This window comes from Mesocricetus auratus, unplaced genomic scaffold (assembly GCF_017639785.1).
Source record: "Mesocricetus auratus isolate SY011 unplaced genomic scaffold, BCM_Maur_2.0 Super-Scaffold_100023, whole genome shotgun sequence".
Taxonomy (NCBI): Eukaryota; Metazoa; Chordata; class Mammalia; order Rodentia; family Cricetidae; genus Mesocricetus; species Mesocricetus auratus.
Genome location: NW_024429204.1, coordinates 16,078,411 through 16,101,173, shown reverse-complemented (window position 1 = coordinate 16,101,173; position 22,763 = coordinate 16,078,411). Strand labels below are relative to the sequence as shown.

The 22,763-nt window shown below is 39.8% G+C and overlaps 1 protein-coding gene across 8 annotated transcripts in view; it reads left to right on the top strand.

Moving 5' to 3' along the window:
• Positions 1-22,763, top strand: part of Samd12 (sterile alpha motif domain containing 12) — a 439,420-nt gene that overhangs the window by 321,515 nt on the left and 95,142 nt on the right. The window contains exons 5-7 of one of the 8 annotated variants that reach the window (XR_005870604.1): positions 3,095-3,163; positions 17,322-17,386; positions 17,736-19,481. The exons of 3 other annotated variants lie outside the window; for them this stretch is intronic. Coding sequence is in view for 3 of the 5 variants with exons in the window: in XM_040730484.1 (XP_040586418.1) it covers positions 3,095-3,163; positions 17,322-17,335 (83 nt within the window). In the remaining 2 variants the exon portion in view is untranslated. Of the gene's footprint in view, positions 1-3,094; positions 3,164-17,321; positions 17,561-17,735; positions 19,482-22,763 lie in introns of those variants that run through there. 4 more of the 8 variants (XR_005870605.1, XM_040730484.1, XM_040730492.1 and 1 more) reach the window with 4 other exon arrangements.

Sequence of the window (22,763 nt, the reverse complement as noted above, 5' to 3'; positions counted from 1 at the left end):
GAAGAGGGACCATCAGACCAAGACACTAACAGCCTGTCTTGTAACGTTAGGTCATAATGGTTCTCCATTTTACTTACTTTATTAATACCCAAGGAACAATGTTCCCAGGCTTTTAATTAGAAATTCTCTAACTTCCAGACTTTAATCATTTTCTAGGTTAGATATCAGTTTGAATTTTGCCACTCTTCCCTTTTAGAAAAAAAAAGTTTAATTGACAAAGCAGACGCTGTTAAAAAGAGATAAAGCCTTTTGAAAGCATCATACAGGACAATAGGTCACTTATATTTATTTATAAATAGGAGGAGACCAAGATTTAGGATGGAATCCAACAATGGACCATCCCCCTTTAATTAAGGGAAGGTACAAAAAGACTCATCAGTAGTTGGAAAATGAACAGAGTTCATTTGGATCCTGAAAGGGTTAGGATTTACCTTGACTGCAATAAACAGTCTCAACGTAGTAACAGTTTAGATTAAAAAAAAAAAAGTAAAAGTGGAGTTACAGTTGAACACCAGAGGGTTCTCAAAGACTGTGACTCCTGCTTGATTTGGTCCTGCCCACCATGAAATATGCACCATGGTTTCATGTTCCAGCATGGAACTACAGAGAACCTACAGGGCTGCTGACTTTTGAAGAAGGATTAGCATATTTCATTTTATCACTTAAGGCAGAACTTATTCACATGGCTACACCACACTCTACGAGGTTGAGCTACAGAATTTCAGAGAATTATCCTGTGATGTTCCAGTCAATTGGCGGTTGTTACCCACTTATTAAGAGCTACGGCATTTTCATGTTCTCTGTTCCTAGGAGGAGAGTTACCAGAACACTGATTCCATTTCAAATGTTTTTAAAAAGAAGAAATGTAATACAGAAAATTTTCAACACGGTCATAAAAGCATTAAGTATCCAAACCTCAAAACTGAGATAACCCACAGTTTACCAGCAGCAGTAAGCCTGTACCTTCTTTGGACCTGGAGGAGTGGGGGGGGGGGGAACGTGGCAGAGGCTAGGAGCATCAGCTGCCCAGCAGAACTCAGATAACACGGAGCTTTCCCAGTGGATCCAGTGTCTTACACTGGCTAAAGCCATCTGAAAGTCTGTGTGCTAAGGAGCTTGGAAATTCAGTTCCAAACAGAATTGGTAAGGAAAAATAAACTATTCATGAAAAATCAAACAGGAAGGAAGGCAAGCCAAGGTTGGGGACCTGGATAGGTTGCTATTTAAGAATTGCTGTGCCAAAATTCTGAGCCCTAAAATCACCAAGAGACCCATTCTGATGCAAAAGCATCAGTTAACTGTCTTAACATAGGCCCTTCGTCTCTTTATCACGGTGGGTGAAGTGAGAAGGACCCAAAGGGACCTTGAGGTACAGAATTTGAAGCAAGGGGAGTGTCTAGGGGTATGCAACAGTCTCAGAATTGGTGGGCTTCTGGGCTTGGGCCACCTGTCCTATGTTGATTGGTCAACTGGTTGCTATGGCCCATAGACCCTCCCAGGATAGTTGCTATGCTCTGTACATCACTGTTATACCACTTTTACTGTAAAGCGTGTCCAGAGCTCGCCAGCTAACTTCTGATTGGTTCCTTGCCATGTGGAGGGGATCTGACCTCCTAGTGACTGGGAGGGCAGGCAAGGTCAGGAAGCTCAGCACATTTTGCTGAGGTCTACATCTTGCTGGGTGTTTTCTGCAGCCTGTCATGGCTGCCAAAGCAGGGTAAGAGTCCGATCACTTTAGAATGTACTGGACATTATCTCTAGATAAATACAAGAAATCTGAAACACCAAAGAAGACACCTGTCCAGAAATCAATCACTGAAAGGGATGAGTGTATCATTATTCACAATAGCTAAAAGTAGGAAACAACCCAAAAATCAATAAATACAAATAGATAATATATGGGATTAGGGTATAGTGAAAAATTATTTTCCATAAAACGAGGTGAAATTTGAATACGTATTTTAATGTCAGTAAATATTGAAAGACTGTGCTAAGTCAAATAAGCCCAGCAGAGACCAGCAAAGATTGTCTGATTGTAGCACAGGAAGTTCCTTGAATGGGCATATTCATAATAAAACAGGAAGTAGAGGGAAAGTCACAGGGGGCCGTGGTAAAGGACAATGGAGAGTATTTGGACATAGACTTTCTGTTGGAGATGATGAGAAGGTTCTGGAAAGATACAGCAGTGGTGGTTCAATGTGTGGATGTACTTAATGCCACGAAGCTGCGCATTTCATATTTTTTAAATTAAAAAGGTTCCTATACCTTTAAAATGTATGTACTGATTGAAAAACTCTTCATGGAGAAGGTGAATATTGGGGAAGAAGCAGCTGAAGCTGACTGATAGACAAAACAATAGGGATTGAAGACCATGAAGACTTAAAATCCAAAGCATAAACGGAGAGTTGTTGTAAAGATTCCATACACCTTCTCAAGGAAGAAACAGTACCTCCTGTGCACATGAGGATGTGCAGTAGGTAAAAAGCATTTATTGTACAAATCTGATGGCCAAGGGAAAAATCTGCCTCCCAAAAATTGCCCTTTGACCTCCTCTCAGGCACCATGGTACATATGAATGTATGCACACCCCACACACCAATGATAAATAAAATTTAAATTAAAAAAAGAACCCTCTTTCTAAGACTAGACTTGCTATGACCACATAGCATCATCTTAAATTAGAATAAAAAGACAAAAGCAAAATCAGAAAACTAGATGAATTTAATAGAATTGCCATAGAGGGAGTATCTGAAGAACTGGAAATAACCTCACAGAAGAATCGGAAAAGAGATGCACACCCAGAGGGAACACAAAGGACGCCCTGAAGAGGAAGGATAACCAGGAAGAGTAATGATGCCTGGGTTCCACGTTTTCAGAAAGTAGAGGGGAGTCAGGTTGCCCAACTGTGTCAAAGTCAGGCATGAATGCTATGAGCATGAACACTGGAAGGTGTTTGTTGGCTTTTATATCCAATGAAGGCAGAAGGTCATTGGCTGCTTAGGGAAGACCATTTCTATGATAGTGAGAGGAACTTATGCCGGAGCACTGTAAGGACACCATCTTCTTTGCCTTTCTCCATTTGCTTGCTCAACAGAAGCAGTAAACAGATGTGTTCCCAGAACTACACTGACAACATTGATGATGGCAGCACAGAAATTAAGAGGTAAACAAAAAAGTCATGTTAATTTCAAGCTCCATTAGAAACACAGGCAGAGGGAAAAAAAGCAACAACATCCCAGATAGAAAAGGTCAAAATTAAAAGGGAAAATAACTTTGTTGTTGAGATCCTAAGAAGGTCTTGCCAGGAGCGAAGACCTGGGACTATTTTGTTTCTTCTTTTGCTTTTGTCAATAATGGGATTCTAAAACAAGCCCTCTTGTCCATGCCTCGTCTCACCAGAAATGTGAGGAGGTGGAATATGGCTGCATACTTTCCATACAAAAAGACTGTATTTGGGGATACGCACAGGACCCTCCTCCCAAGCTGTCTTCTGTTTCTTTTGTCTATAATTTTTTTACTTGTCTTTTAAAATCCCTAGACATGTTTTTATGGGTTTGGCCTGATGTGTAAGTCCACTCTTTTGAAGATTCCATAATCATAATCTCTAACATGAAAATGGTATAACATATCAGAGAGGCTTTGACTCTTTCATCCCTTTGAAGAGTGTGTTGTATACCCCAGATCAAATCCAGGAAAGGCACACATGTCCTTTCCTTACTTGCCTATGTTGATGGGGACAATACACAAATGAAAGCAGATACTCCTAGTAAGTTCTTTTTAATGTCATGGCAGTGTGCATTCCGAGTCTTTGATGATGGATGGGTCTTCATTTGGAAATGTAAAGCCATGTGTGTTAACTTATTTCCTTCCAGGCATTTTGTGTTAGTGAGTATGCCATATGCCTCATAGTGTTCCCTAAACTAGTTTCTTGCTGTCCTTTGATTTAGTAAATGCAAGAAGAAAATTCACGGAAAATTTCCATCATAACTTCTTAGTTAGGGTCAGAGCTCTGTTCCACATGAAGTTTTGGCCTTGGTGATTTCTCTGGATTTTATAAGTTTATGATATCTTTTCTCTAGATGTATTAAACTTGAAGAGTCAGTCACGAAATAAAATCTGATCTACCTTCACTCTCCTAAAAACTAAGCAGATTTTTTTAAGCATTTGTACTTCAAGAACAATAGATTTCCTTTTGAGCATGGAAATACACTCTTTGCTAAATTACATGACTGGACTGAGCTCCAGGTGTTAGTTATAGTACAAAGTAAGAAATTGTAGGAGACTCTTTTCTTAGAAGTGGAACATGGCTTGTGGCCTGGATTTAATTAAGTACTGCTCATGGCACCATCCAGGCTGGCACTTAATTATATTCAGTTCATTCCTGTATTGTATATCATCTTTTAATTTCTCTAAACGCTTTGTGTGCTCCAGCTCTGCAGTAAGTTCTGTGAGAACAGCTAGCGACACACAGTAGACCCTCGCTAAGTTTAGTATAAATGAGTTCACGAGCAAAGAAACAAGTGTTGGCTTTTAGAAAAGGATGCTGTGGTTCACATAACAAGATGGCATCTGAGAAACTGACAGAAATGAACAAAGACAACAGTTATCAGGCCTCCCTGGAAGGTGTCCACATTTATACCTGGCTTCCATGGATAAGACAGGTTCAAATTTTCTCTTTGATCCCCCCACTTTTTTTTAATCTACTCAGAGTCAGGGGCTACCACTGAAATATATGGTATTATAAAATATGGACAGTTTTACCAAATCCCAGCATTGGTGCATTTCTATACTTACTTTATTCTTATTCCTGGCCTATACTTCTTAAATTTCTCAGTTTCTACTGTCACTTTCCAGGTGTTATTATCTTTGTCTTCTTGGCAACAGCCTATGCTAACGTGATCGAAATGAGATATTCCTGGGTAGTCTGCCTGTGGAATGTCTCTCTGAGAACAGCATTTGGAATGGGTGACAATGCCAGTGTCTGCTCCAGCAGAAAAATGCCAAAGGGGAGAGCATTGACTTTCCGTTCTGGGTCTTGTACGGGTCATTCTGTCCAGGGGCCTGCATGATTTCAAAACCATCTAAAAAATGAAGCACATTCATCATGACAGAAGTCATCTGGCCAGGTCTCACATAATTCATGAATTGTTAAAGCAGTCGGTTAACGAAGATGCTCACTATAAATATATGCACTGTCTCTCTGAGGCAACTTTTAATGAGCCCAGTACAAGTCTCTTTCCACTTGTAGGTATCCATGATTAACTCTGGCCAGGGATTCACCCAGTGACCCACCTAATGAGCCTATGATGGCTAAACTGTTTTCTGTCTGTAGCTTTTCGCCTTGAAGGACCTACTTACTACTTCAGAAAGAAAGTATTTGGGCCATTCAGTGGGTCAAGAGGACCACTTCCATCATCATGGCTTTCCACATTTCACGTTTTCACTGTTGACTGTGTTGACAGATTGAGCATTCTGCATGTTACCAGCCCTCTGCTCTGACACTGTGCTAATTGTTCTTATCCAGTAGCTCCCTACAACATTTCCAGTGGTCCTCTTTTCCTCCAGGTTCTTCATGTCTTTGATTTCAGATTCTATTCTCCTGTTAGTCCATTGAATCATGCTTCTAATTTGTCATTAGCATTTCTACTCTGGTTTACTTGTTTTTGCAAATAACAAAATAATGTTATTAGGCATCTGTAACCCCTTTTACCTTTAAGTAAAGAAACCCCTACCAATGCATAAAATTGCTAAAAGTCATAAATGGTTGCACAAGTCTGTTGTAAGCACTTTTGTATAGTATAAAGTTCAAAGTCGTTAAGATGTGTTATCCATTGTGCATGGCAGAAGTTGCAACTTTACCTTCTAGTAGAGTCAGCATATAGAATATCAGAAGCACGCAGCTTTTGAATTCCCCCCATCAGTAATATATAACAGATACAATTTAAGAAATGATTGTAAAAGTGACTACTACGAACATTCCCCATCCCACTGGCTCTGCAACCCTCCCATTCATCAGCAAGTCCAGAAGGGCTCTTTGGGTCATGGACTGCTGAGCCCGTGATACAGTAGGTCTACGGAGGAACTTGTAAAGTTTTACTTTGAGCAAGATTGATTCTAGAGCTCTTGACCTTGGACATTCACTTAAAATCACAGTAACCTGAGCTGGTGGGGTGGCCCAGTGGGTAAAGCTGCTCGCTGCCAGTTCTCACAGTCTCCATGGATAGAACAACTACACTTCTTTGTAATTATTTCTTACTGTTTTTAATTTTTCTTTATTCTTGAGAAATTCATACATGTATACAATGAAATGAGATCATATTTACTTCCCATTTTTCCCTTCTACACTTCTCCCAACATGTAAGCTTCTAATTTCTTGTTGTGGGTGTTTGTTTGTTTGTTTTCCTAATGACCCACAAAGTCTAGTTAGTGTTTATCCTTTTTTTTTAATCTGACCACCTTCTCTCTCTAGATGCTTAGATATGCATAGTTCCCTTTCTGCCACACCAACCAACTTCCCTGGATGGAGACATAGCATCTTCCAGGCTCTAGTACCCCGTGTATCTGCCAGGTCTTTCCAGACCTCTATACACAGTGTGTCCTATGATCAAATTAGTCTTTAATCAAACTCTGTCCTCTGTTATGCAAATTCTGTGTCATTGTCACCAGTGATGTCTCCCCCAGAAAGGACTGAATGAAAAGCAATAATGATCATTACAGAAGAGGGGGCAGATGGAACGTAAGAGTCAGAGGCAATGGAGGATTCCAGTAAAATGGTGTCTTTTGAGTACAACAAAGTAGCTGCACGTCTATACTCACGGGGTTTGTAACACCATGCACAAGACCGTGTAAATCTAGAACAAGGCCAAATTCCAGCGTGGAGAAAGGACTTGGACATGAGCTTCTACCCCTAGCTCAGGAGTTATTGATAATTAGTAATCACTGAGAAAGGAAGAGTCAGCTTTCTTTAAAAGAAGGTTGTTCATGTCCTACCAGAAAGCCACATACCCAAGAATATGTGAGCACCACAAACTGGCTTTAATGGGGATAGTGGGAGGAGGGGGTTGAGGTTGGATAGAAAAGCTAATTCTTAGAATTTCTAGTGTGAAGACAGGTTAAAGGAAGTCCACAAATGCCCGAGTAAAGAACACCAGACATTTATTTTGGAATCACTCACACAATGAAGGTAAATAACCATCATAGTCTTCTGCCCCTGGAGGTGCAAGGTCTGTGAAGCAGGATGCTTAGACCACAGCATAAGACAGCCCTAGCTAGGCCCCTTCTCTTCCTTATAAGGGATCCCATCCTCACGCGGAAGCCACACCCCATGGCCATTACCTCAAGACTTTTGGTGGAACAACATGCCACTACACGATTGTTATGATAAAATGTCGTGTTTGAAGGCCACTTGGAGAGGAAAGGGTTTAGATCACATCCACTTAAAAGTCACAGTCCGTCACTGAAGGAAGTCAGGACAGGAACTCTAACAAAGCAGAATCAGGAGCTGACAGATTCCAAGGACATGAGAGAGGCTACTTACTGGCTTGCTCCTCATGGCTTACTAACCTGCTTTCTTACAGAACCCAGGACCTGTAGGCCAGGGGTAGCACTGCCTACAATAAGCTGAACCATCCCACATCAATCTCCAGTAGATAAAAGGCAATCCAGATTCAACCACAAGTCAATCTGGTGGGAACGTTTTCTCAATAGAAGTTCCTTCTTCCTACATGACTCTAGTCTGTGTCAGGTTGACATAAAATTAGTCAGCGCAGAAGACAAGCTAGGGAGATCTCAGAAAATTTAGGAAAGGGGAATAAATAGGATCAAGACGGATTGTATGAAATTGTCAAAGACCCAATAAAAATAAAACAAACATTCCAAAAATGTAGTGCTATTTCCCAAATATTCCTAGCTAAAACATGCCTTTCTCTCAACTCCTTTACATAACACCATATTACATTACATAAAATCAAACATAATGGTGACATAAAATAGACACATCACACATTAAACCCATGTTCATGTTTTTTATCATAAGCAAACATGTTTATTAAAGAGATTTTGGAAGTCATAAAATCAAAGTAAACTTTGTGTTTAATAGCACCCACTATCTGAAAGTAATCCCCATCTGTATTCTCTTAAGTACTTACATAATTGTTTGTTTATTTATTCCTTATCATTCATTAAACATATCTCTTTGCTTAATACTATGTTGTATGTTTGGTTATCATTTATTCAGACAGCCTAAATAAGTGGTGCTGCCAATTTTCTTGTTATTACAAATACCAGCAGGATGAATATTTTATCCCTAATCTGTGAAAACAGCTTATCATATTTCTAGGGTTGGCTCCTAACAAGTGACTCTTCTAGTAAAAGTTATGTGCAAAAAAAAATGTGGCAAATACTACAGTAAGTTGCCAGAAATACTTAAAAGTAGTTATACTTAGAAATCAGGTCAGTGATGAGCAGACAAATTCTATTTTCTGTTAAGAATCTATAGTTGATTTGTTCTATTTATACATTATGATGATTTGAAATAAATAATATATCATTGACACCCAGATTCAGGGGGTCTTGATCAGTCCCATGCTGGCTTCCCAGGCTAATGCCTGGGATTCAAGAGTTAACCTTTGTCTGGTCAGCTGTTTCTGGGGGTTAAACCAGCCCAGTCTTAATCCCTTTGATCATCAGTCCTCCCTCTCTGTTACTGGCTTTCTTGAGTTCAGCTCAGTACTTAACCAAGGGAGTCTGCCTCTTCTTCGATCAGCCACTAAATAAAGTTTCTGTTTCCCAGACTCTCTGGCCATAGGATTGTAGGCTGGCACTCCCCAGATCTATGTCTAAAATCCATATATGAGAGAGTACATGCCATGTTTCTCTTTTTGTGACTGGGTTACCTCACTCAGGATGGTTTCTTCTAGTGTCATCCATTTGCCTGCGAATCTCATGATTCCATTATTTTTTTCTGCTGAATAGTACTCCATTGTGTAGATGTACCACATTTTTCTTATCTAAATTTAAACTGGAAAATAAAATTTTAAAATAAATAAATAAATAAATAATATATCATAAAAATTATATGATTTTCTCCCTAGACATAATTGTGTTGTTCACAATTTTAAAGAATCCATATTGTAGCCATTTAAACAAATAGATTTCTAAAAATGTATTATGGTTGACTCTCCTATCATGAGTGCAGATAGAACCATTGTCCTGTAGAAGTCACTGCAAATCTGATCTCCCCCCCATCCCCTTTGCCTTTCTAACATCAGATACAGTTTTGGTTTGCATTACTTTAGTAATGAGGTGGAGCTATACTTGCATCTTATTACTGTCCATTTATATTTCTTCTTTTGCCTTTTTAAATGACCATCCCAAAGCTGGTACATGAAGTATATGTGCTCACACATGTGCTATGACCATGGTGTGAACACTTAGCCATCTCCCGTTACTTAATACCTATTGAGCTCTGGTGACATTCTTTTGTGTATTTTTGAAGAGTAAGTTACACTGTGAAATTATGTGCATCTACATGCTCATGACCCCAGATATTTTTTCTGAGTTCATAAATCAGTCATGAAAACAAATATCAAAAAAGTATTCCAGTTACAGGCTGAGTCATGAAAGTCTGCACAGGGTAAATTCCTGACTTTTGACAATTCATATTCATCTGAATGCATCCATTATGAGGAGTTTATCAATGCTTTAATACTTCATAGCATTTAATATGCCTTGTTAATTAATAGTTGTCTGCTAGTCTGTGTATAAATATATCATATAGATAGCTATATATATATATATATATATCACTTATAATATGGATAAAGACTAGGTGTCGTTGAGTTCATTGATAATCCTAGCACTCAAATAGCTGAGGCAGGGGAATCATAAGTATGAAGCCAGCCTAGACTATATAGCAAGAACCTGTTGGTATTAGTAACTTTTCTTGTTATGAAGGCAAAGTACCCAATAAAGAGTTTACTTTGGCCTACAGTCCCAGAGATACACTCCACCATGGCAAGGAAGGTATGGTGGCTAGAGCAAGAAACAGCCTACCACATTGCATCCATAGTCTGGAAGCAATGACAAATGCTAGTGTTCAGCTTGTTTTCTTTTTTGTTTGTTTGGCAGTTAGGGCTTATCTTCCCATCTTAAGTGACCTAACCTAGGAAATCATTGATAGATATACCAAGAGATCTCTCTCCAAAATGACCATATATATATATAATTTATCAAATTGACAATATAATCCATCATACAGTCTAAAAAGAAGAACATCAAGATGATGAATGGGTGCACTTGAACCTAGAATTGTGTCTAAAGGTCTGTGTTGGTTTTTTTTATAACATATTGTATTCCATGTATCTAAAATAATGACAACCACAGATTTGGTAGTATTGTTGAATAAACTGGGAAGAAATGAGTGAATGAACAAACATTTGATATTTAAGCATCAAGACTGGCTTTACCTTACATTGTAGAATGACATAAATGCATCATAAAGGCAATGACAGACAAGCCTTTCTCTAACCTTGTCTCTCTGTTAAGGAATAGCTAAGACTTTCTCTCTACCAGTGGTTAGGGAACACCAATTCTATGCTCTAAATGTGAGTGCTGGAGACGCACTATAAATACTATACATGGATCGTGAGTCTTTGGAAACTGACTCCATTGAGGAAGCAGAGAGATGTCAATCAAACACTCCTATTCATAAGTGGGGAATGACAGAGTTTACTGTGTTTTAGGCATATGACAGAGGCTTACCTGGCCAGAGGCTCAGCTTTCTCTTTCCTTGGAGTAGAAATAAAATTGAGCTATATCTGGAGGCAAAGTGACCATTTTGAACACAAGTTTAACAGACATAAATAAAACCAGCATGTGCTAGAGAAACCAAGAACTTGCGTATGAGAAGAAGCACAGAGAAGAGGTGAAAAGAGGTAGGATAAAGCTAAAGAGATTTGTGCACCTTTTACCTGTATACTGGTCCCACTGACCCTCAGCCACTTTTCCAGCTACATGAACTTAATAAAAACCTACCCAGGAATATATTGTCAAGTCTGCATGCTCTCTTTTTTTGGTTTTTGTTTTGTTTTGTTTTTGCTGAATATGTGACATCTTGGAACCCTCAACTTCTGATCATTTCCTTGCAATCTTTCATTCCTTCTGTTAGCAGTAGGTTGAATTCATTAGGAACAAGACCTGTCTTGTATTTCAGTGACTCTCCTTAGGGCCTACCCTGGTGCAAACTGCATGGTAAATACTAAGTGACATATAGGATTGCAGCGGCCCTTCGTGAGCAATCTCTTATGTGCTAGGGTTTAACATACTTTCTCCACCAAGGCTTTTCATTAACAAAAATTGCTGTGAATTTAAATGCTAAACTGAGTTTCAAGAATTTGGTACTTTTGTGTGTAGAATTATTCACCTTTGTTACCATTGATATTTGAGGTTGGGGGTTCTCTTTGATCATAATTCCATTTTTAAGTAAAGTACAATATTGGGTAATCCAGATCTTCAAAGCATCTCAGGCATGTAATGGTGAAAAATGTAATCTGTACATATTGAACTATTTGTGTGTTACAGAGTACTTCTGATGGATATTAGAAAAATAGAGAGAGAAATTAAATGAATGTATAAAATACACATTCAGTGATAATTTGCAGCTCAAATAACAGCATTGTAATTCCGCTGATTAGAAGAATCCAATACTGTCTTTATTTCATATTGGGTGGTAACTAATTGATGGAGAACTCTGAGTGAATCAGTAGACAGAAAGTTGGCAAACTCCACTCCTGTATCAAGATGACTTGCTTATACTACTTCCCGTATTCAAGTTTAAAAAATAGATTTTTTTCCTAATTACCAACATTGCAAGCTGAACCTGGCTTCTCCCTTTTTCACTTTCTTTAATCACTATGTAATAAAGTTCAGGGGCTCAGAACTTTGTGGACAATTCTGTCGACAGCACACAAGACAGAGTCAAATGGATCCACTTTCCCTAACTAAGGAATCTACAAACAGTTATCTTAAAAATCCTTTTAGCTAGATTAGCATCCCCAGATCCAACCTGCTACCTGCAATACAGCAAGCAGCTTACGGGAAAATGTACCAAAGCTGCCTGTGGTTGTATAACCCTACATGATCTTTTTTCATTTTCTGATTATTTATAATACATACAAGATGATATTTATATTCCACATGTTACCTACTTGGATTTTAATGTTTCCTTTTTTCTTTTACTTTTATTGACCAGGTTATTTATGTTTATGACACTACTGGGTACCTCATACACTGTGGTTTTATGTATTGGTCTTTTCATAAATTACTAATGTCACACCAGGAAAATTTCCTTCCAGAAACAAGTTCTCTTAACATGTAAGCAGTGGTAAACTTTTCTGAGCTCCATAATGCGTGAAGCAGACCCAGATCTGCCCACGAAGAACGCCAGCAAAGCTCTCCTGTCACTGGTGAAGCAATTAAATTTATGTTCCGTTTGCTGACTGTGTTGCATGCCTAAGTTGATCATGTTTGCAAAAGTCATGTCAATCCTTTCAGCTTGCTCAGCTCATGGGAAAATAAGGATGTACAGCGAGGCTCCGAAACTTTTGGGTAGAAAGAAAAAGATTCACACTCAGCGAACAAGAAAATGGCATTCCTGGCTATCAGTCTGGAAGGAAGGATTTTTCTCTGGATGCCACAGCGGGCTCCCTGCCTGTGTCCCTAAATATCAGTTCATGCTTCATTGCAGACTAAGTGTCTTTCCCACCTAATGTGACAGGTAGATGGGCCTGACATGGCAACAGTCCACTCTATGGGAAGCAAAGCTAATCCAAATCTGTGGCTAGGACTCTTAAAGTGAGTTGTGCTAAATATTTTAGTGTACATATCTTACTGCTTTTGAGCTATGCCCTCAGTGCCTACGTTGTGAGTGGCAACCATCCAATAGAGCAGGCTCTGCTTGAAGGCTTGGCAGGGAGCACGTTTTTCCCACTTACGCTCCATGTCCCTCCCATCTCTCCAGGTCACCTCTTATCCAGCCACAAGAACCTAGATTTACCAATAGCATACTTGTGGAGGGAGGTGGGATTGCTTGTAAGGGTAGGCTTTGGGCCCCAGGGTAGAGAACATCCCATAGAGATCCATGAGTTGACTGTATATTAAAACTATTTGGCACTTCGCATCTTCAGTTGCCTTCCAGCGGCATCCATCTGGCTCCAATTTTTCACCAGTTGTGTTAAAAAAGAAAACCTCACCAGGCAGTATAATCCGAAGTACGTTATAATTTTCAAGAGAATAAATCTGCAGGGAAAACCATGCTCTTGAAACTAAATGTGAGGCGGCTGCTCTGTTTTTTGGTTTTCAATTTTATGCATTATCCTTCAATCAACAAATATCGATCAGCGCCCATGTTTTGCTGTGATTAGCATGAGAAGGGCTGGTGCTTTCTGGCGCACCCAAAGGTAAACATCAAGATGACATTTCTTACACTTAAGTTGGGTCACCAAAGCTGACTACTTGAAAACTCCATAGCCTTAGCATTTTGCTGTCCGTTTGTCTTTCTAAGATATTGCCCTGCTCTGCATTTCAGCAGCTGTATAATGAATCAATGAGAAAAGTCTAGAAGGTTCTTGAGAATGTTCATCCAGATTTTGCTCTTGGTCCCTATGAGGTCTTGTGGCTACTGCTGAATGTGGCTGATGTCATGAATAATTGAAATCGGGCCTGATTTGCAAAACGTGGGGCTTTTTTGTTGTTGTTTTATTTTGTTTTGTTTACTGAGTAAAGACAAAACATTTGCCTAGCTGAATAGCAGTGATGAATTGAGGAAGTTATCATTAGGGTGTTTGGGGGATTACCTATGAACACAGGTTTGTTGATGTTTTTCTCTTTGTTTCTGGCCCTGTGACTCTGTCTCTGTCTCTAACTCTGTGTGTGTGTGTGTGTGTGTGTGTGTGTGTGTGTATGTGTTTGTGTGTACAAGCACATAGTGTTGAGCATCAAACCCAGAGTCTTGTACATGGTAAACAAGAAGTCTACTCCCTGAGCTTTATCTTCGTGCCTAAACACAGCACTTTTGGATCCAAGAATTCCAAAACATGCTTTGCTAGATTTATCTTAATTCTTTGATTCTGGCATGCTGTCATTTATAGTAAACCATGGAATTCAATGTTTAAAGAACCATCCTGTAGTTTTTTTCCTTCTGGTTTATAGATCATTTTCAAGACACAGAGAAGAGGCTGGGCTACTGCTATTGACTGGTGAAACTTGTGTCTCATTTCCAAGTGCCTACAAGTTGGCAGCCACATGTCAATGATTCACTGTGCACCTGAGCTTTGCCTTTGTAGTTTGAAACAAGGAAAACACATGATTGTCTACACAGATCTGAGTCCTCTTAGCATTTTCCTCCAACATTAGAAAGAAATGAGAGGTTTTTTTTCTGTAAGTAAATGGTGATAGATGGTAATAGAGAAACTCCAGGGTGTTAGTAAATTTTTCCTCAGAGAGGACACTCAGAAACCAGACATCTGAGACATCAGCCAGCTGCTGGAAACTCTCCTGATTTGGTTTCATTAAAGATACCAAAGCATAATTAAGCCAGAAGGGGAATTCTGTGTTCTGTTCCCCGGGGGCAGTGATTAATAAGTGGCTTTCCATGTCATTCTTTTTTCCACTTCCTGTTTTTCTCCCTTAAAAAACATATTCACTATCACAGTGGGTCCAAACAGGATGGGAGAACCTGAGTTTCCGAGCCTATTTATAAGCTGAGCCCAGGGATCCGGAGATGTTTTTCTTTCATGTGCATTTGCCAGATATGTCTTTCCTGTAGACCTGCATGGAACTCTCTTCCTCTAGACAGCAAAAGACTAGCACTGTAAGAGGATTGAAGGAGGAAGAGATGATGACTGAGTAGTGTGGTATATTTGCCCAAAACAGTGGTTCTCAGCCTGGTGGTCGTGACTGTTTTGGGAGTCTCATATTGGATATCCTGCATATCAGATACTTACATTATGGTTCATCACAGTAGCCAAAATTACAACTATGAAGTAGCAATGAAATACTTTTATGGTTGGAGGTCACCACAATATGAGCAATTGTATTAAAGGGTCGCAGCATTAGAAAGGCTGAGAACCACTGACCTAAAAACAGGGGAATGAAGAGGAAAGACTGTATATAAAGTAATGTCACCTTACTTATCATCTTTACAACAGCCACAGTGGTACTCTGTCACAAATAGGAAAAGACTTGAGCTCATAGTGTTGGGGACTCTACATAATTAAACTGAAATATAATGTAAGCTAACATTCCAGTTAGGCTGCTTATTAAAATAATTAGGCCAGTGAAGCAAGGAGGAAGCCAAGGAACTGGGAGGTTGGCTTGGTTAAAAATGATAGTTCCACAGGGAGATATGGAACTCAAGGAGAGTTTTGTGGCTAAAAATTAGTAAATAAAAGCAGTGGGGAGCCAAAACCCAAAGTCACTGAAAAAAAAAAAGACTAAAAAATTATTTCCCTACTTCTCTGTCGTCATAGACATCTTGAATTTTTCTTTTTACATATAAAACATGTCTAAACTAGCTGCTCTAAGTTTTCATTGAGAACTTACAGCTCTGAACTTGACTCTTTCTGCATTTATTAAATACAAATTTGCTTGATTTCCGCTAAATGGGAAGAACCCAAATGAGAACATTGAAGCCTTTAATTACAAGTAGTATCGCTACCTCGTTTGGGGAATGTAATCTAAACATGGAGTTGATAGATGTAGTGTTTGGATGGACACCTGTGGCCATGCTGCAGGTAAGCATCTTCTGTCAGCTTTTCTCAAGGAAACACGTGAGGCCAACCAGATGGTCATGCCTGCTTGCTCCACCCTTCAATCTCATGATGACTTCAATGGCTTCCACCAAGACACTACGGTCTATATATGGTCAACAACCAGGAAACAGGCCGTGCAAATTCTAGCCTAATACCCTGTTAGACTCCCAACTATTTTATACACTTGACGGGTTTTAAGTGTCACCAATTTTAAAGTTTGGAGATTGCCTTTCAAAGACCATAGAAATAATATAAGGGTGAGCATTTTTCCTCTCTGGATTTCCCATTAGATTTTTTTCTTGAAATCAATTTGGTCATTGTTTTTAGCTTTGGTCTCATGCTGTGCTGTTGCATAAGGGCTATAATTTTTTACTTAGATGGTTCCTTGGCAAGCTTTAAGTCATGGAGTCTTGCTTACTTGAGTTCTTTCATTGCAGAAAATGCCCCCCCAAGCCCTTCCATTTGATCATAGAAACGGGCAAGGCCAAAGAATCTCAGAAGATATGACGTCTATCTCAAATGAATTATTTTAAAATGGTACTTCTTTCTGATTATAACTGTATTAGGGATCCAACTCTCTTGGTATGTCAAAGAAAAGAGGCAATTAATTCAAAACTGCTTCTGGGGACTTCATAAAGGGGAGCTGAAAATTACTTAGGATCATATTGTTTTAAAGTGTATCTTCTCATGACGAAAAGTGGTGTGCCTGCCTGCCTGCCTACTGTGTGCGTGCGTGTGTATACCAAGAATTAGGAAGGCAAAGAACTTAAGCTGGCAGCCCAGATTCCACTTAGCATCCATTAATGTAAGATACCAGCACAAATGACTAGTTCATTGTGCCCACATCAAGCTTAGATGCTTGGGCCATCTGGGCTTCAGTGAATCCAAGGAAAGTTACTGTTGCTTATCAAAGTCCCTTAGAGAATGAAGGGTTGCTAAATGCTGCATAGACCTTCCCTGTCATTCACATTTTAGAAGGGAACCAGAAGACCTGATTGGTGCCATTTTGAACAGCTGCTAGTAAAGAAAGCTCTTGCCAAGGCTGCTTCAGGGGGCATTGGCTTGATCTTGAGGGTGTCTCTCTTCCAACCTATCAGTTATGAAAAAGGCATAGCCAGTTGTGACGTATTTGATAACTGTGCAATGGATCACCCTGCAAAGCGTGTATTGGCAAGAGTTATTCAAGTTGCCAGGAACTCAAAGCTTGCCGTTTGACATCCCCAGAAGCCTGATGGCGTGTGACTGGTTTGCTCTGCTAAATGAAACTGCTGAGATGACTGTCATGAGGTGATTAATAAAGTACATAAATCTTAACTATGGGGAGAAAAGAAGATGAACTGATGCATGCACATATTGGAAATGCAATGAAACAAAATTGAAGCTACCAGGATTTGCTGATATATAACAGAAAAACAATAGCGTGTTTATTGTTCCCCACTGGCCTTGTTTTGTTGGTCTTATTTTAGAAATGACCAGTGAGACAGGCTCTGTTTTTTTTTTTCATTTTTCTAGCATGGAAGTTCTGACAACGTGGAAAAGTAATGGTGACATCATATGAACATATGAAAGTGCACCTGGTATTTATCACTTATTATTTACTTTCTTTGTGTTGGTGGTGATTCTAAAAATAAAGAATTGGTTCACCTTCCCTCAAAGCCATTATTGGATGTTATTTGTAATTGTATATAAAGTTTTGGTAGTTTTCAAAGTAATTAGAACCCTAGAGCAAATAAACACTAAATGGGCTCTCATCTTTGAAGTTATTTTTTTTCAGACTAAATAGCTCTGTTTCTGTGATAATTGTGCACTAGTCATTATAAAATTAAAAATCATTTTAAGTGAATGGATGCTTCTTTTATATGAAGTATTTGTCCCTTGCTAATTATCGTGTACTAATTATGGTACTCTGAAATCATTGCCTTCAAGCCCTGGTCTCCAGTGTTTGCAAGCTTCAGTTCCAGAAGGGAAACAATAAGACGATGATGGGGAAAAGTCCATGGTAATCAAAATGAGAATTTTCAGGCCTTTGAGAAGATGGGCTTTCTGGAGACTGTGATTGGCATCTCTGCAATTGGGGCCCATCCAAAAGCGTTACTTTGGGCTGCAAAGATGGCTAAGTGGTTAAGAGCATAGATTGTTCTAGCGGAGGACCCAAGTTCAGTTCCCCACACTCACATTGGGCAACTTACAACTGCTTGTAACACCAGCACGAGAGAATCTGCCACTCCCTTTTGGCCTCTTGGGCAACTGCATCCATGTGCATGTGCCCTCATTCAATCATACATGTGTATGCGAAATTAAAAATAAAAATAAATTTATAAGTGTTATTGTTACTGTGGCCCTCAATTTCGCTCTGTCACCACCATAGACACTGTAGCCTTTGGCATTTGACTTCCTCTCTCTGAGCCTCCATTTTTGCATTTACCAAACAGTTGTAAGAATACTTCTCAGCACCGTTTTGCTTATTATAAGTAATGCCTATCATTCTTTAATCTAAAATCCTGTTACTGTAGTCACTAGCTACTATTATCATCAATTATTATCCCTTCCACTGTTATTTTTATGATAGAAAAAAGTTAACTATCCTTATAGTCAGCAAATGGGTCATCAAGACTATTCTGGACATCTTGTGACAATTTTTCCCCCGCCATGGGAACTCTGCACTTAGGGAGAGCACGGGATTAGATGGAGTCATGAAAGGGGAAGTTTAGCGTGTCCTTTTCCTACTGGTATAGACTAACATTTGGTTATGTGTGGGTAGAAAGGATGACTGTTCAGGCCACAAGAACCAGCAGGTTCTCAAGATCCACTAGCTGACTACATGACCATCTGCATCGCCAGGCTCTCTCTAGGACAACAGGAAAACAAACAGAAGGTAAACTATGGTCAAAGAAAACCAAACCATCAAACAATAAGACAAACCCCTGGCAAGCAACCTTGTAAATGTTCCCTTTCTTCTAGTCGCCCCTGGCTTTATGGCAGAGGGGTGCCAGGAGTTATGTGGGTTGGTCAGTAATGCACCCCGGTGTCCCTGACAGGAAGCAGAGATGGTGAATACCAACTTCCCAGGTCCCTCCGACTCCCAGCACTATCGCGACTGCTGTCATCAATAAACTATTTTCTTCTGCTCTGACTTCTCACTTTTCATTTTGCCGTTGGTTTAAAGTACAGTCTTCCTGAGTAAGTTTCTTGGTTCTAGGTACTGAGGTTGCTGATGTTTTTTTAAACTCCTTTTTATATTTTTATTTAATAATATGATTCAGTGTTTAATATTACTTTTTAGAATAGTTAACCCCTCCAGTGAACTACCTTTGCTCTTGCTAAAATTCATACACATACACACACACAGAGAGAGAGAGAGAGAGAGAGAGAGAGAGAGAGAGAGAGAGAGAGAGAGAGAGACTCCATATTTCAGGCACAGAATGCCTTGCATATGTTATCCAAATTTTTAAACAACCCAATTTTGCAGCTTCTGAAACATCCAGATTATGCAAACTTGTGTGGGATTTTCAGGGATAAGATAGCATGAGGGTCTCCTAGTTGCTTTCACCATAGGGCTGGGATTTCGGACTTCACATGGATTCCCATGACAGACAAAAAGAATCGTTACTGTTTTTGCTTTTTTGTTTTGTTTGTTTTCATTTTGTTTTTCTGAAACAGGGTTTCTCTATAGTTTTGAAGCCTGTCCTGGAACTCTGTGTAGACCAGGCTGGTCTCGAACTCACAGAGATCCTCATCTCTGCCTCCTGAGGGCTAGGATTAAAGGCATGTGCCACCACCACCCGGCTACTCATTCCTGTTTTGTTGTTGTTGTTTGTTTTGTTTTGTTTTCAAGAACACAAAATAAATGTTACTTTCTACCTTAAATGCCACATGATTTTTTAAAAGTGTAATTTTCAAAAGTCCTCAAAGTGGCACATTCATACTACAAAGGCATTTGCTCAACTATGTTTACAGCAGTGTCATTTGTAATAGTCAGATGCCCCTCAACTGAAGAGTAGATAGAGAAAATGTGGAATGTTTACTCAGTGGAGTAAATGGCATCTAAAATTCGCAGGCAAATGGACAGAACTAGGAAAAAACATCCAGAATGAGGTAACCCAAAGCCAGAAAGACAAATATAGTATGTACTCACTCATAAGTAGATACCAGACATAAAGCAAAAGATACCCAGATACCCAGCCTACAGTCCACAACCCCAGAGAAGCTAGAACCCTCTTCCAGAAACAGATGGAAGCAGATGCAGAAATCCACAACTAAGCATTGGGTCAAGCTCGTAGAATACAATTGAACCGAGGGAGGAGCGATAATATGAACAAAGGAGTCAGGACCATGATGGGGAAACCCACAGAATCTGCTGCCCCAAGCTAGTGAGAGATCACTGACTCAGGTCTGACAAATGGGGAACTTGCATAAGACTGAACTAGACCCCCTTAATATAGGTGACAATGGTGTGACTGGGACAATTTATGAGGCCTCTGGCAGTGGATCCAAGATCTAACTCTAATGCACAAACTGACTTAGTGGAGCCCATTCTATGTGGAGAGAGACCTTGCTCAGCCTAGACACAGGGGCGTGGGGGTGGAGAGGAGCCTTGGTCCTTCCTCAAAGATGATGGGACAGACTTAGTAGACTTCCTAGGGGAGGCCTCACCCTCTCTGAGGAGCAGAAGGGAGGTGGTGGGGGAAGCAGGAGGAGAGGGGAAAGGGGAACTGGGATTGGAATGTAAAATATAAATTAATTTAAGAAATGTCATATGATAATAATGAGTGATATTTTACTGATAATTGGAAACTAGAGATTTACTAAAATGAAGTCTACCTGTTTTTTTTTAACTACAGAAAACGGTTTCAGATTTTAGTGTTTTAGTTTTTAGTTTAAAATTAGTGTTTGACTGGGTGGTGGTGATGCACATCTTTAATCCCAGCACTTGGGGGGGGGGAGAAACATATAGATCTCTGTGAGTTCAAAGTCAGCCTAATCTACAAAGCAAGTTCCAGGACAGCCAAGGCTGTTACACAGAGAAACTATGTCTCAAAAGAAAAGAAGAGAAGAGAAAAGAAAAAGTGTGTTTATATATACTATAAATATATTAAATATAATATAGTTAAATGTATATTGTTTGAACTTTTCATACATGTGTGTATTATATTTTGAGCACCTGCCTTCTCATACTTCCCCACCTCCCTTCAATAACTTAAGTCATGACTTGCCATGTAGACAGTCAGTGTCACACTGCTGTTAATGTGTGTCCTTCTCCTGGCTTCTCAGAATGGCTCCCCCCGCCCATTCCCATCAGAATCTGCCTGACTGTGTTGGTGACTGGGTGTCAACCAAGAAATGCAAAGCTTGCAAAGTTCCTGCTTCCTGCTCTCTTTACCCAGTTCTGTCTGTGCTCACAGCTTCCTGGTCCCACCACCCTGGTTTCAAAGTCGGCAGGAGTGTGGGGTGCCCTGCCAGCGTATGACACATTGCCTCTGGGGTAAGAGAAGAAAATGTTCTCTTCCCAGTAGACTCAGGGAGTGGTAGCCCTTGCCTTTATTAGTTCTTTTTAAGATGCTGGGGGAAAAAAAGGTTGGATAGGTTTCAGAAAAAGAAAGGGGAATTGCTAAGAAACAGGAAGCAAGCCATAGTCAGAAAAGAACAGGCCCTGGCAAAGCCAAAGAAATGCCACCCTAACTGTTTCTCAGCGAGAAGGAAGTAACGCAGGTTTGTAATATATGGCTATGCACTGGGAATCCTCAGGAGCCCCAGATTCATAGCCAGCTGAGAAGGGATGTGTTTGAGAATTTAAGAAGGACTCTTAGAGGGACCAGGTTCCCCACGAATTATAAATATCAGTTCATGTGTGCCCACCATATGCCAGTGTTGGGCCATTTCAATGCACAGTGTCCCAGGCACTTTAGACAGGCCTGGTGTTGAAAATGAAATCATGTCCCTTTCTACTGCACTGTATTCTCAGAAGCAGGGTGTCCTTCCAAGAGGCCCATCTCTGTTGGTGGCTTTTTGTTTCAGGGGTGACAATGAAGTAGGTGATGTGATATTTTGAAAAAGACTGTTGATGGCACAGAGACTCACAAAAAGTGTTGGTTCTTTATTGCTTTATATTTGTATGCTATTAAACACAATAAATATTACTACTGAAATGCAGATTACCCTTTTCTATTCACTTTCTTCTTTGTATAAATCAAACTCTCTATGGTCTCACCAAAATTTACATAGTTACTCTAACATGAGTATTACCAGACTCTTAGCAAATATCCACTGTAACACCTAAGGGGGAAAATGTATTTTCAAGCCAGATTAGAGAGACTCTGTCACTATAATTAAACATGGCTAAAGCAGAGAAATCAAGTTAGAGGCTCCATGAGGAACCCGTGTGGCTGTAAGAAGGTCTGACCACACATAACACAGATAGCTATACCCCTGGAGAACTGGAGGGTACTTTGACTAGTCATTTGTCTAGGATCATGTAGAATCCAAAACCGGAATTTTTAACTGTTGTGAGAATTCACTCAGCCAATAGCTTTTGGGGTTCCTGCCCTTTCGGATGTGGTCTGAGGTGCTGCATGTGGACTTATAAGCAGGGAGAAGAAGCATGCTCTCTCTCTTGGGCAGTGGTCAGTGATCTGATCACAGCTCCCAGTGTCCCTGGGCAGAAGACCATGGTGGCTCTCTTCCTTATTATCATTTGTGTTTCCCAAATAAATATTTGACATCCCTTTATTTGGGGGCTCTCGTAGACTGTCTTACCAGTCATTCACACTTATCTGCTACACTTATGAGTTTCTTATGTGTCCCATTTTCTAGACGATGATAATGCTCAGAAGACATGTGCTGCCATTGGTAAGTGCAGGAGACTTTACTGAATTGTCTGCTGTCATTTCAAGTCACCCCTGATGTTCCATATCTGTCTAGGTAGAAAACGAGATGTTTTTTTCATATTCCTCCAAG